At 44.2% G+C, this 15,767-nt stretch overlaps 1 protein-coding gene across 2 annotated transcripts in view; it reads left to right on the forward strand.

Moving 5' to 3' along the window:
- Positions 1 to 13,426, forward strand: part of LOC147456708 (callose synthase 5-like) — a 94,796-nt gene extending 81,370 nt beyond the window's left edge. For both annotated transcript variants that reach the window (XM_086515151.1, XM_086515152.1), the window contains exons 36-42: positions 10,501 to 10,584; positions 10,688 to 10,800; positions 11,107 to 11,336; positions 11,597 to 12,394; positions 12,479 to 12,529; positions 12,597 to 12,782; positions 12,865 to 13,426. In XM_086515151.1, coding sequence (XP_086371277.1) covers positions 10,501 to 10,584; positions 10,688 to 10,800; positions 11,107 to 11,336; positions 11,597 to 12,394; positions 12,479 to 12,529; positions 12,597 to 12,782; positions 12,865 to 13,092 — 1,690 coding nt within the window. In that variant the 3' untranslated portion in view covers positions 13,093 to 13,426. The remainder of the gene's footprint in view (positions 1 to 10,500; positions 10,585 to 10,687; positions 10,801 to 11,106; positions 11,337 to 11,596; positions 12,395 to 12,478; positions 12,530 to 12,596; positions 12,783 to 12,864) is intronic.
- The last annotated feature ends 2,341 nt before the right edge of the window (positions 13,427 to 15,767 follow it).

Below are 15,767 nucleotides of genomic sequence, written 5' to 3' on the forward strand. Positions count from 1 at the left end.
TGCAATACTGGCACAATAGTCACCAAGTGCTTTAGTGTCCGAAAGCTCTCGTCGAGACGCTCATTCCAGACAACAGGGGGATTACCTTTACGATGAGGACCCGAAGTCTTTAGCCCTTTCACCCCTCCTTTTAAAAGTTGTGTAAGCAGAGCAACAACTTTAGAGTAATCCTTGATAAACTTACGAAAGAATCCAGTAAAGTCTAAAAAGAACTGTACTTGGCGTGCATTCTTCAGAATGGGCCAATTTGACACTTTATCCAACTTTTCAGGGTCAACTCAAATTCCATCGCTAGTAATGATGTGACCCAAGTACAGAAGGTCCTTTCTAAAGAATTCACACTTAGAAGCCTTAGCGTAAAGCTTCCTAGTTCTCAGTACTTCGAGAATAGTGCGTATATGCGCTAGTTGCTCAGACAAACTTCGGCTGTAGATCAAGATATCATCGAGAAATACAATAACGAAGTTGCCTAAAAATGGTCTCAGCAGATCATTCATCATGTGAAACGTAGCTGGAGCATTGGTCAAACCAAAAGGCAAGACCAAAAAGTCTTAGTCACCATAACGCGTATAGAAGCCTGTCTTACGAATATCTTCCAGTTTGATCCGTATCTGATGATAGCTTGATCGCAGGTCTATCTTCGTAAAATACAATGCTCCATGGAGTCGATCTATCAGATCGTCCATGCGTGGGAGCGGATACTTGTTCTTAACAGTGAGCTTATTCAACCTTTTGTAATCCACGTAGAAGCGCATAGTGTTATCCTTCTTTCGAGAAAGTAACACTGGCGCTCCCCACGGGGATTTACTTGGCTGAACAAAACCACGGTCGAGATAATCTTTTTACTGCCATTGAATCTCGTCTTCCTTAGTTTTACTAAACCGAATACGGTTGCTTTGAGAGGGGTTGACTACCAGCCACCAACTCAATGCCATGATCTACTCCTCTCGAAGGCGGCAAGCCAGGAGGTAGATCATCACGAAAAACATCCTTGAAATCAGTCATGATTTCTCGGATAAGGTTGAATTCGTCGGAATCCCCAAGTTCAACAGAAGAACATGAAACATTTTTACGAAATTCAGTGACAGAAGTATGAAGCACTAATGAATCAAACCAAGCAAATGGTACACATTGATAAAAGTCAACATCAGAAGACTTTGTTTCAAAGCAGTAACAACTGGTATTGCAAAACCATTATTTGCAGACTTCTGATTACAAAGCGACACAGATACATGAGGCATGTCCTGCTTAACAAAAAGAAGAGAGTGATGTACATAGTTTATAGACAATGAGTCTTGTTTATCATAAAACCATGGAATCCCTAAAATAACATCTGCTTTGTCCAGGCGCATGATGTGGAAATCCAGGTTCTCTTTGTAATCAGCTAGCTCGAGCGACAAGTCTGGAACCATCCGATTCCATACATCCGTATCCTCGCCACGAGCCATCTTCACGCGATACTCATGGTCATTGTCCTGCGTCCGCAGGCTCAGTTTCTGCACCAATTTTGTATCCACAAAAATGTGTGAGCTTCCATTATGAAGGAGTACGGTCACACGTCGTGACAATTGAACTTCCCAGGGAAACGGAGAAGATCGCCCTTATCAAACACTCTGGTGCTAAAAGTACAATTAGTGCATGAACTGTACGCTAAATGATGGATTCCACCTGCACCCACACTAATGAGAAGAAAAATGATCAATTAAATAACCAATTCATAAAAAGGTGCATGAAATAAAGACTATCCGACTTAAACCAGTTTGTAGGTGTGCACACAGTCCTTCGTGCAGCCAAGCCGGCTCTGATACCATGAAACAAACGAGGAGAATGGATCTCCTAGCTACACGGACGGCCTACAGACACGTGTCGGACTCACCACCCGACCATAGCCACCATCCGGCAGCTCCCCCATGCTCGGGCCAAGGTCCGAGGACGTAGGCGTGCACCTATAAGACCCGACGTCCCATACCACCCGGCCTCACCTCCTCGAGGTGACCTCACGCACTCCTAGTCTTGCGGGCTAACCATTGGTATTGCCAGTGGGGGTTGATAATTGCAAATGAGGCCTTGGCCTCCCTTTTATAATAATGGCCGGCCACACTAGCCATGTTCACACTACGTCCGCCCGGACACTGGACACCTATCTCGACGGCATCTGGGCTAGATCCCCTCTCTTGTGAGCGGGACATAACAGTGTCCAATCATGATAGTGCGATAGTTTCCAGGCTCCATAGGGTCTCCTGATTTGAAAATAGGTACAATCGTAGATAGGCTCCAAGTATCAGGCAAGCCCTCGCACATGGCACGGTTAAACATGACTGCTAGAAGCTCTGCTAGTAGATCTTTGGCATGCATGAAATGGTCAGCCACCAAGCCATTGTGATCATATGCTCTCCCAGTCCTCATCGTGTCAATAGCCTTCTTCACCATCTCGACGTTGAAAAAAGCACATGTGTGTGGGCATGGGTCTGGGGGGTCTGGAAGGGGTGCTGTCCAGAAACTGTGTACAAAGCTGATGCGTACTGACCCCAAGTCTCTGTAGAGGTAATGGCAGGGGGGTGGACAGCTCATGAAAAAGCCACCATGCCTCACGTGAGTCCTGACTCAAGAATAGTTGGTAGAGATCTTGCTCTAGCTGGGCCAAAAATGCTCTCTTTTTCCGCCGTACCAGGCGTCAGAAGTCAATCTGTGAATGTCTGTGAGTGATGTCCCCCGAAAGCACTTCCCTCTAAAGTCTAGCTCTGGTTTGGCGGCATTCCTCATCATACCAGCTGTTCTGAGGCATGCTCTTAAAACGGCTTTTATGCTCAAGGGCTCGGTGTGTAGATATGCCTCTGCTGCTGTTGCATCATGTAATGTCTATGTCAGTATAGTTGTAAGCTCCTCCAGAGGTCGCGCTGGCTCCTCAGTTCGTAGGGGTCTGTAGATCCCGTCAATGTATACCGAATCCGTCTCCTGCGTGAAGGTATAGCGAGTAGGAGTTGCCACCCGTGGACTGTGTGCTACATTGAAGTGGAAAGAGATGGTCAACGACACAATAGCATGATCCACTGCCACCCGAGCGGGTCTGCGTCCAACTATGAGATCCTGGATACTAGCCATGAGGCTTGGTTGTGCCATGACATAATCCACTATGCTGTCTCCATGTCTGTGTGGAAAGCATGTGAAGCCTCCCGCATCGGGAAATCTTTGTAGGCCATTCAAGATGGCCAATCCATGTGCAATCCCCATGTCTATCAGGTGCTGTCCATACTCAGTATGTTCCCCTTTTTGTGATAGTCTGGATATGCCAGTTTTTGCAACATCTAACTCTCTTAGCATCTCCTCTGAAGTATAATAGAATACTGACTGATGATGTGCAGTCCTAGCATTGAAGTCCCCTAGAATGATAATGTCGCCATCTTTGGAGAATTCCCATAGGTCATTATGCAAAATAGAGAAGGGGGATTGTCCTCTGGGTGGTGCATACATGGACGTACTCGGGGGAAAGTAGCAAATAGCAATGTAGAGATATTTGCAAGTCTCTCCTCTAAATCTCACCCACATGTACCTAGCTTGCTCATCCCTGCGAGCTATATGTATTAATGGTTGCAAACCCTCCCGGAATAACACTGCCACTCCTCTTGAGCCCCGCCCTTTGTGCTCTGATCGTGTCTCCCTCTACAGGCTGTCTCCCATCTGTATCCACTAATGTGAGGCATAGATTGCCCAGGAGCCTGATGTGTCTCAGAGTAGAAGATGATGTCTCTCCCATTAAAACTATCCTCAAAGGCACCCACATCAAGGCGCATAGATCCATAACAATTCTAGGTGGCAACTTTTAGTGTGGTCCCATAGGTCTCGGACCGCATGTCGCGTGTCGCTAGTATTACCACTCTTCCATGTCGGTAGAAAGCAATCTTGCCTTTTTTCGTTGCTCCTGCATTACCTCTTGCATATAAGCGATTTGCGAGAGGGTAAGATCATCCCCGAGAAAGATGCCTGTCTTCTTGAGAGTTGGCCTTTCAAAAAGTCCTTTGCTTCCATGGATGGAAATCGAAGAATGAGTGCCCTTTCTTTTGAGGTTTCCCCATTGCTTCCAATTTTCTTGTTGCCCACTCTCCAAGCTCGTGTGTGCAGCGAGCGGTTCATGAACCCCCATGAGAGCCACGAGTTCTTTTACTTCTTCGTCCACATTATCTTTGTCTTTAAGGCCGCAGATTCTTACATGTACAGCGCGCACACGTTTTCTTTGCTCCTCTAGTGTCAGATTGGTAATAGTGGGCGTGGGCGTGGATGTTATTTCTTTGCCTTTCCCATTCTTGGCAACCTCGATCCATTTCTCGGCTTCGTCCGCCTTTTGATGGGTCTTGGTAATTACATCCAACCAAGAGGTCGTCATTTCTTTGTGTTGCTCTTCCGCTTCTTTGATGCCCCGTACTTGCTCTTTGATCGTGTTGAGTTCTTCTATCACTGAGGGTTGCAATTCTCCTTCTTCAAGCATGTTACTTTATCGTGCTTCATCGAGATCCTTCTTGAGTGGCGCGATCGCTTCATCTTGGCTGTCACACGATCTTCTAGTGCATTCATTTTACTTTTTTGGATTAACACGCGTCCTTCGAGCATTTGTATTGTGCCGTCATCTCTTCTTTGCATTTTTCTTCATGGTAATGGTCACAAGACGGCCACCACGTTCCAATAGAAAAGAGCAGACCGAACAAACTTTTAGCACTTAAATAACAACTGAACTTAAAGAGAAAGACTTTTAGCACCTCAATAACAACTAAACTTCAAGAGCAGACTGAACAGACTTTTAGCACCTCAAAGCAAAGGTTTGCATCTTCATGTGTCACAAGACGGGCACCACGTGCCAATAGGAAAGAACAGACTGAACAGACTTTTAGCACTTCAATAACAATTGAATTGAAAGTGTGAGACGACACGCGACACGGAGTGGCGAAATTCCACCCCAGAGAGTATTAGCCCCAAACCTTGGCGCCCCTTTCGGTGTTTATTTATATTGCATCAACAGAGTACAAGCCGGTACTCCAGACTCTCCACCTTCTCCAGGAAATATGCCAGACAATGAGCCCTAACCTCACATTTAAAGGCCCTTGGCCTAAAAAGCAGTTTACATGAAAAGCCTTCAAACTCAAAAGCTTCTGGGCCAAAACCAAAGCCAAAAAGCTGCTAGCGTAAATCACGGAAATCCGTACAGCTTGCCACGTCATTAGCCAGTGGAAAACGTTGAAATCCGTACAGCTTGCCACGTCATCATGTCAGCGCAATTTTTGAGAATTTGCAACGTCATCAGTTTTTGTGTGTGTGTGTGTGGGTCCTGCTTTATTTTAATCCTTTATGTCACTTGGAGCCCCATCAAACAGGGTCCCCATAAGTTGGTAGGACTTCCTTTTCTATTACTTATTCTTCTTAGGGTTTAGGCCCCTCGGCCGGCTTCTGTAAGTTGACTCTATTCTTTAGGCTTTGACACGTCAGCAATTTGTTACACTAATGGTTTCCGTCATCTCTTCTTTGCACTTTCAAATGTCATCCTCTAAGGGGTCGACTTTAGCATTATGCTTCTTCATGCTCAGTTACCGCACAAGGGACCCACACTATGCACACCAACTTCCTTCCCTTTTTTTCCCGTCTCTCTCTCTCTCTCTCTCTCTCTCTCTCTCTCTCTCTCTCTCTCTCTCTCTCTCTCTCTCTCTCTCTCTCTCTCTCTGCATGTAGGTTTTCTCTCTCTAAGGGCAGGTTTTTCCTCCCCTCTTTTTCTACGCGTGTAGGTTTTCTCTCTCTATTGGCTTTTTTTCCTCTCTCTCTCTCTCTACGCGATTTTTCCCTCATTATCTGTACGCGATTTTTTCCCTCTTTCTCTCTCTACGTCCCCCCCGCGTTGGGCTGGCATGAGGGAGCAGGTAGCAGGGGCAGGTTCAGGGGCAGTGCGAGTGTGGCATGAGGGGTAGCGAGAGGACAGCGGGAGAGAGAGGGGGCAGGGGTAGAGAGAGAGAGAGAGAGAGAGAGAGAGAGAGAGAGAGAGAGAGAGAGAGAGAGAGAGAGAGAGAGAGAGAGAGAGAGAGAGAGAGAGAGAGAGAGAGAGAAGAGGCTTGACACCAAGAAAAAAGCATGCCAAAAGGCCAAAATGACCTATGAGACCAAGCTGTTACAACATAGTGAATCTGATACCATGTCCGGAATAAAAAAGTATTGATTTTTTTTATAAGAAATACAATTACTACAAGATGGGACTGTGTGAGTATGCCAGCTAATACAAAAGGTGCCCAGTACAATATGTAGAGCAATGAGAGAAAGGAGGGGGGGGGGAGAGAAGATATGGTAGAGATCCATCCTCATCTGCAATCTGGACGTCGAGAAAGTATGGCTTGAATCCTCTGCTATAGTCTTTGTCGATACTGCGTAGCTCCTCTCCTCAATCGCGGTCGTCTAGATCTCCCTAGCTTCAATGCTCGGTCTGTGAGAATGCCAGTAGTGGTAGTATGAGTGCGGGTAGAGCTCTGCAATGGTGGCTGCTCCTCTGGGTGTCCAATATCTAGTGTAAAGAAATCTGTAATCTGTCTTTGGGACTGTCTCTCTCCAGCTCTCCTCAGGAAAGTGTCTCTATGCCTGTGTAACTCAAGTAGATACAATCCAAGACATCTTTGATCCTCATAACTCATGACCCTAGATAGAGGCCCAAAACCCTCTCTGAATAGACAATGAAAACGGCCTCGTATCTCATAGTACACTGTGCAATGACATATGTAATGTAACTCTATCTCTGGCTCTAGATGACATAAGCGGCATATCTTGCTATGTGCTGGTATCCCTCTGAATCTGCCAGTCTCAATCTGGAGCTGATGTGAGGATGTGCGTATCTGGCCAATGGCACAACACAAACCATGAGAAAGATGTGTATCCATATAGCTAGGTCGAATCACAAACCCTGTGAGGTGGAGAAGATGCTCACTATAAAAAGCCATCTTCGTGCCCAACTCCTGTACCGGCTCTATCCATGTCCTCGTGTCTAGTTGGATCAGATCCTGAGGAATGAGTCTACTAATCTCCACCCGTGTCAGAGACAAAAGGGTGCTTGTAGAGAGTACTGAAAAGGAGGCAGCCTGTCCATGGTGAAGCCATGTGTTTGAAACCATGATGTCATCTTTGCATACCAGCATGATGTATGTCCGTGTAGAGCTAACTATTTGGAGGACTCTACGGCCAACTTGGCATATCTATCTCTGGTAGTATCCCATAGGTTGTGTGCAAAGGAGACTGGTTTGGTAAGCGCCTGAATCTCCATACGGAGGGCAGCTAAATGTGCTTGAATGATATCATGCCGTACGGAGGCCTTGGCTCTAATCAGCTGAGAGATCATAGATACCAAGGGCCTCTCCAGAGTCCATACGTCTCCAACCATCCTGGCCTACAGAAGATCCCCAAACTTGCACCCCATATAGCATAGTAGAGGCAACCAAAGTATCAAAAAGCCATAACTTTGTCCTAGGTTCCTGGACTGAACTTGTGAACACATCCTCTCCAATCCTCCCAAAGCCGTATAAGCTCTAGTTAATCTAGTCTCTGCTGCTCTTCTCAAAGATAATCTCGGCCCAGTAAAGACTACCCGCAGGTAAGTGTATGCATCTGTATACTCCACAATCTCCTGACCATATGTGAAAGTAGGTGTTGATCACCTTAACCATGGTTTTACCAAGGTTTACACACAATCCACTATCCTCTGCAAAACTATGTAGTGCATCCAAATGTCGTTGCATACCCTCTGGTGAGTCAGATATCAACGCAATATCATCAGCATATAACAACAATGGGATCCACGTCACTAGCTGGGCACCTTTGTCACCCTCTTTGTCAATGTAATCACACACCTCATCAACATACATACCAAATAGAGTAGGAGACAATGGGCAGCCCTGTTTCACTCCAATAGTAGAGTGAACTAAATCAAATACCCCTTCTGGAGTGCGTATGTGTCCCATCACTGATATGTACAAAGCCATAATCCCCCAAATCAACTCTATGGGCACCTCCATCTCTTGTAGTCTGCGCAGCAATCGAGCTCTCGGTATCATGTCAAAATGCTTTGCGGAAATCCACAAAGCTACAATAAATTCGTCTTCCATGTGACCTGCCCTCCTCAATGATGGCTCTGAGTGTCAGAATATGATCAAGATTGGAGAAACCCCTCCTGAAACCGGCCTGACCCTTTGCTCGTACACCCTCACCCTCTGCCCAATTACTCTAGTGTTGTTCAAGAATGGATGCATACAACCGTGCCAATGTGTGTCCAACCTTAATAGTGCGGTAGTTCCCAGGTTCTGTAGGACCACCTTCCTTGAAGATAGGCGCAATAGGAGACAACCTCCAAGTATCAGGTAACCCCACACATGGCACGATTGAACAACACTGCAAGAGCCTCCTTCAACATATCCCTAGCATGTTTAAAGTGCTCCGCTACTAGACCGTCATGATCATATGCCCTCCTAGTCCTCATCCTATTAATGGTCCTTTGTGCTATCCCAACGGTTAAGAAGGTGCTCGTAGCTGGCCATGACTCTGTAGGGTCTGGAAGGGGTTCCTATCCAGGAACCGTATATAGCGATGTCGCATATTGGTCCCACACATCAGGTGAATAATCACTGGGGGCGGGGAGTGGTCATGAAAGAGTCGCTATACCTCTCCTGAGTCGCCTCTCAAGAACATCTGATATAAGTCTTGTTCCATCTAAGCAAGGTAAGCTCGCTTCTTCCGTCGCACAAGGCGCCGGAAGCAATCGGAGATTGTCTGTAAGTGATGACTCCTAAAAGAAGATCCCTCTGAAGCTGGGCTCTCATCTCTCTGTATTCCTCATCATACCAACCATTTTGGGACATGCTCCTAGAATGTCGTCTCCTTCCCGGCTGAGTGTGGGTATGCCACTGATGCAACACCATGCAATGTCTTAGTCAGTAGAGTGGTGCACTCCTCCACTGAGAGGCCTGTACTAATTGTGCGAGCTGTGCCTTCCCATAGACGGTCCCATATCTCCTTTGTATAAACGGAATCAGTCTCTGGTGTAAATGTATAACGGGTATGTGACCTGCCTCTTGATGTCTGTGCTGTACTATATTGAAATGAAATGGACAGTGTCAAGAGAGCATAATCCACTGCTACGTCCACTGGCCTGGCTCCCACTGTGAAATTGTGAATGCAAGGGACAAAGCTCGGCTGTGTCATAACATAGTCCATTGTACTGGCTCCATGTCTGCGTGGAAAGCATGTGAAACCGGCTGCTCTAGGAAATCGTTGTAAGCCATTAAGTATGGCTAACCCATGTGTAGTCGTCATCTCCATGAGGTATCTCCCATACTGCGTCTGCTCTCTTTCATGTGAGCATCTGTTAAGCCCCAACTCACCCACATCCAGCTCCCTAAGCATCTCATCTAAAGTGTCGTAGAAGACTGTCTGAGAGTTGCCCGTTCGGGCATTGAAGTTGCCTAGGAGAATGATATCACCATCCCTAGAAAACTCCCATATGTCATCGTCTAGTATAGAGAAAGGCGACTGCCCTCTGGATGCAGCATATACTGACGTATTGGGAGGAAAGTGTCAACTCTCAGTCTCACCCACATGCATGCTCATCTCTCCGTACAATATGTAGTAGTCGCGATAGCTCCTCTGTAAATAGCACTCCAAGTCCTCTTGAACCTCTACTCCCATGCTCAGGTCTCATAGCTGTCTTGTTGGCTGTCTCCCATCTATATCCCACCACATGTGGCATCACCTGTCCAGGGGCCTAGTGAGTCTTTGAGAAGAATACAATGTCCCTGTCTCTGAAACTGTCCTCAAATGCACCAACGTCCAACCTCATAGACCCATTACAATTCCAAGTAGGAATTTTTAGTGTGGTCCCATAGGTCTCGCACCGTCATGAAACACGCCGCTCTACAAATCACCACCGGACCATCTCTGTAGAAGGCTATCTTTCCCTTCTCCCTTGCCGCTGACAGTTGTAATCTTTGGCATTACCTCTCTCATATGTGCGAGTTGTGAGAGAGTAAGGTCATCGCCCAGGAAAATACCCGTCTTCTTGAGAGTAGGCCTCTTCCTCAAGAATTCCTTCTTCTCTTTCAAGGGAGCTCTCTCCTTTGAAGACTCTGCCGGGCCATCACTTTTCTTGCCTACTCTGCATGCCTTTGTGTGCAAAGGCTTCTCCACCCCCTTCACGGATGTGAGGCTTGTGACCTCTTTCTCCACATTGTTTGTCCTTGAGTCCGGTCACTCTCACATGTAGAGCCCGCATCCGCCTTCTTTGTTCCTCTTCGAGGGTCATGTTGATAAGCGTCGCCTTATCTTTCCCTTTCTTGGCGACCTCAATCCATTTTTCAGCCTCGTCCACCTTCTTCTGTGTTTTTGTTAATAATTAGTTAATGAGAGTTTTTTTTGTTTTTTTGGTTTGCTACGGTCATGAATTCGATCTAGTTTGTTAAGAAATGAGACTTATTATGTTGGGCTGTGAAACAGTGTCTCATCATTGGCATGGTTTATGTCGATGCAAGAAACAAGCTTTGTGACGATAGGGCAACGAGTGCTGGCAGAACCATTAAAGTAATTCTTGTTTTTATATTTACGAGCTTCTACTTCTATGCCTTCTGTTGGTTATGAAAATCCAAATTAATGTGGTACGAATTGTTCAATTTGTACTATGCAGAACTCGATTCCATTATGGGCACCCAGATGTTTTTGACAGGTTATTTCACATAACTAGAGGTGGCATAAGCAAAGCTTCACGAGTTATTAATCTGAGTGAGGATATTTTTGCAGGTAAAGATTGTGCTGTGATCTTACATATTGATATTGATCAAGCGTTTTTTATTGGAAAAATTAAATAAGGCTAAATGGGTCACTATATGTCCGTATATTGGAGGCCAAAAATATAAGTGGCTACGGGGTAAAGAGCTTATGGGATACATATGCATCCACGTATATAAGATTTGACTTCTTCTGATGATGACTGAGAGCTGCATTATCTGCAATCTTTAATTTCATTTTTTCGATGCTGTTTTTTGGAATGCACATCCTCTTCATATGGTCTTTATGTGTTGAGGATCAGTTTTAAACGTGGGCCAGGTTTTAACTCAACATTACGGCAAGGAAACATCACCCATCATGAATATATCCAAGTAGGGAAAGGACGGGATGTAGGTCTGAATCAGATTTCAATGTTTGAAGCAAAGGTTGCGAATGGCAATGGAGAGCAAGCACTGAGCAGAGATATTTATCGACTTGGACATCGGTTTGATTTCTTCCGGATGTTGACATGTTATTTTACAACTGTAGGTTTCTATTTTAGTTCAATGGTAAGTATTCTTCCTCAAATACTTCCAAAAATTTCTTCAGAGGAAAAAACTTATGCAGTGTTGTGCTAGTTTCTCTTAGAAACTTGATTTCTGTGATGCTAGGATATGTTGTTCAAAAGAGAGATACTTTTTTGGTGGTGTTCTATTTATTTTCAAGAGGAAAATGAGTTGATTTTGTTTATTCTTTTGGAACAGTGAGGTATAAAACAGTAATTTAGCCAGTTTGCGTGTCCTTCATGATTGTTTGCTTTTTTTCACAGATTGTTGTCCTTACTGTTTATGTGTTCTTATATGGTCGATTATACTTGGCTTTAAGTGGCCTAGAAGCATCACTTGTGGCAGAGGCAGAACTTAAGAACAATGTACCTCTTGAGGCAGCATTGGCATCACAATCGCTTGTGCAGCTTGGTCTGCTTATGGCACTCCCTATGGTCATGGAGATTGGGTTGGAAGGTGGATTTTGGAAAGCAGTGAGCGATTTTATCGTGATGCAGTTGCAACTTTCTTCTGTATTCTTTACATTTTCTCTGGGTACCAAAACTCACTACTTCGGTCGGACAATTCTGCATGGTGGAGCAAAGTATCGTGCAACAGGGCGTGGCTTTGTAGTGAGACATGAGAAGTTTGCTGAAAACTATCGGCTATATTCTCGGAGTCACTTTACAAAGGGCCTTGAGTTGCTGGTGCTTCTCCTCGTCTATAACCTTTATGGAGCATCAAACAAAGGCTTGATCCCTTACATTCTTGTTACATTCTCCATGTGGTTTTTGGTGGCATCTTGGTTGTTCGGTCCATTTCTCTTCAATCCATCCGGATTTGACTGGCAAAAGATTGTTGAGGATTGGGAGGACTGGAACCAGTGGATTAAGAGTCGTGGGGGCATTGGTGTTCCATCAACCAAGAGCTGGGAATCATGGTGGAATGATGAGCAGGAGCATCTGAAATATACTGGGTTTTCAGGACGGACATGGGAGGCCGTTCTTGCTCTTAGATTTTTGCTGTATCAATATGGGCTCATCTATCACCTCCGGATTGTCAGAGGCCACAGACAGATAGAGGCAAGTGTCTGATATAATTGTTAGTGTTGTGGAGCTTCTACTTCTTTTGAGTTTGCTTACAGGTTTTGGCATTTCTTTTATCAGATATATGGATTGTCATGGCTTGTCGTTGCAGTTTTACTCATGCTGTTGAAGGTAATTTTTAGATTGTGGTGGCAATATGGAAGCATTTTCTGAGCTTTTCTGTTGGCTAATTTTACAGGTAGTATCAATGGGAAGGCAGCGGTTCGGGGCCGATTTTCAGTTACTTTTTAGGCTATTAAAAGCAGGGCTTTTCCTGGTCTCTGTATCAATACTTGCAGGATTATTTTTTGTATTGAGATTTTCTTTCAATGATATTGTCACATGCTTGCTAGCATTTCTGCCAACAGGTTGGGCCCTGTTACAGGTATGCCTCATGTCTCATGCTCTTTAACTGGTCATACCAAAGTTGAACACTTACACATCGCATTGCGGGTGAAATGCTGCAGATCGCTCAAGCATGTAAACCAGTTGTGGTAGTATCTGGATTTTGGGATTCTGTGAAGGCGCTTGCCAGGGGGTATGAGTACATGATGGGACTGTTGCTCTTCGCTCCTGTTGCAGTTTTGGCATGGTTTCCCTTTGTCTCAGAGTTCCAGTCGCGCCTTTTGTTCAATCAAGCATTTAGCAGAGGACTTCAGATTTCGCGTATTTTAGCTGGTGGCAAAAAAGGTTGATGATCATAAGTTTCTGTCAAGGATTCTGCATTATCTCTTTCGGTGCAAGTCCCTTTTTTGTGGTTCTTATTATTGCCAGCCATTGGAGGCTTTTGGTTCAGTGTTCAAGAACGAACGTACTTGCTTGCACCACCTAGGTGTTGTAACGGTATTGTAAATTTGGTCTTTTTAAATACCCTGTACATTGGGAAAATGAGCTAATTTGGCAAACAAGGTTCTGTATGATTTATACAAGTCATGGTGTATTACTGTCCAATCCTGGGGTTGAACCAGCTTTGAGCAGCTAGTTGGAACAATGTTGTTAATACTATTGGTAAAATGAGGATTCTGCAAATGAAGATCCTGAGTTGTTTCTTGTGTGGGCACTATACTTTGCTTTTAGTTTTGTGAATTTAAATTGATTGAATGTCGTCGTGTCTGATGTCAAAGAACTTCAGCCCTTTGGTATAAATTTTAGCAAAGCAAGTGTCCAGGATGCTAAATCAGAAATATTGCTCTTCAAGTGTGCTGTGCATCTCCTGATGATGAGGATCGCACAATCTCCATAAGGATGGTGCTCTTCCCATCCTTGGCGAAGAACCCTCCGCAATTTATTTCGCTCCCGACCATTCATGGGGGAGAAATTTTACAAAGGGTTTTCTTCATTGGTCTTCTTGGTCACTGCTTTGTTTGTGGCAGAAAAGGCCATGTTGGTGCAGATTGTACTCGACGCAGGATTTCTCCTTATGAAAGGAAGCAAGCTTCAAAACAAGAGGCACTTCATGCGAATGGGGGATTGGAAGATCATTTGGTAAGGAGAAGAAGTGAAGCAAAGAAAGCTAGGAGGAAGGAAGGAAAGAAAAGAAGATGACGAGCTAGGAGGACAAAGGCTACAAAGCTTGTGTATAGAAGAAGAGAAAATGTTTCTCCTCTCTCCTCGGATACTTCTTCACCAGCTCTTCATGATCCGCCAGTTGATTCTCAGGGCAATGATTTGGATACCAACAGCGGTTCTGAAGGCATAAATTTCGCTTATGAGCGGCATTTTCCTTCTTTGGTAGAAAGTGCTAAGAAGTCTGCTGAGTCGATGATGCCTAGGAGGTCTTCAAGACTTAACCCCCATATCTAGCCTTGATTTGAGGCAATCTTGTATCTTAGACTGCCCTAGGATTTTATCTTTTGGCGATACCATTTATGGTGTGCTCTTTGTATTATTCTGATGTAATTCTACCTTGGGGTCTGTACCCTTTAGGTGATTTTAATAGAAAGATTCTCTTTTGGAAAAAAAAAAAGTCTGTTGTGCATCTCTATCTGGAAGAGAGTATACATCACTATATTTAGTCAAGATGAGTCAGGTATAGCGATGTCTGGGCTACTAAAGAATCCTGTCAAGACAACACAATGTGGGTGTATCCTCATAAAGGGCTAAAAATTGTACGTGGGTGGCATCAATGAGAGCCCTTGAGGAAAACCTATAAATTGGGTCCACAATCTTGTTTGAGGGTTGGTTATTCTCAGTGAGAGTCTCTTAGCTGTTGTGTTCTTTTTAAAACTGCATGAAAGAGAGTATTGTAAGATTCTGAGTGAGCTATGTTTATATATCATCACGATTCTAATCCGAGTCATGTTTTAATCCTACTGTTATTTAGTGACTTATGATTTGAATTCGTTCGGTTACTCTACTAATTTAGTACTACGAGATTCCATGCTTCAGGTCATTAGTATTACTAGTTTGATGATTGACTTATCTGATTTTGTTTGATCTGTAGCGGAATCCTTGCCTTGTTTGATTCCACTTAATTTGACCATGTGATAGTTGAGAATCTGAACTACTATCTAATTCTACCAGTTGAAGATTTTATGATAAAGAAGCACGAAGTCATCTTTGGAAGAGTTGTCGAGTCCCAGGTCTTTCTATTTTGGCTATCATGGTGGTGAGCTTAGAGCTCTTGACTCTTCCTTCATCTGCAGACTTAGTTATTTAACCACTATGCGAGCACGACATCCAATAGGAGATCGGAAAACCACCATGGTATTTGTTGAGGAGGAAAATTGGAGAAGTATTATTGTTGAAGGGTCAAAGTAGGAATCTGATTCAACATTGCTCTCAAGGTGAAGAAATTGAATCGGATGAAAGCAACAATGACGTTGAACCACATAGAGCTTCAGGAAATTTTGAGTATTCCAAAAGAGGACATTTAATAAGATTTGAATGACATTATCACTCACACGGCACCAGACATACTACTAGGAAAGGCAAGCCAAAGGCAACAATTAATACTAATGAATCAGTCGGGCATAATTCAAGGCATTCTGAATAAATATCTAAACCTCGACGAGGAAGGGTACTTGAGACGCTCTTAAGAAATAGAGAATGACTTTAGAAAACTAAGAGCTTTGAAGATGAAGGACAATTTAGACCAAGGAGATTAATTTTTTTTAATGAAATTTTCAAGACTAGATCGTCATTGGGGAAAGTAAAAAACTTGGTGTACAAGATAAGTAGAACCAACATCGATGGGTGGGTTTGATGTACTTACTGTGCAACGTATGGTCAAACCAGTACCAGTGAGAATGATCACTAATAACTTTGGTGTCGTTCTCAAAGAAATTCAAGAGTTACTCATTATGGTGGTCTTTTTGTTCTATGAGTCATTTTATGCCATCATGCTATTGAAATTCAATCGGAATTTGCA

The sequence above is a fragment of the Adiantum capillus-veneris genome, chromosome 6, assembly GCF_014529385.1.
Source record: "Adiantum capillus-veneris isolate H3 chromosome 6, ASM1452938v2, whole genome shotgun sequence".
Lineage (NCBI taxonomy): Eukaryota > Viridiplantae > Streptophyta > Polypodiopsida > Polypodiales > Pteridaceae > Adiantum > Adiantum capillus-veneris.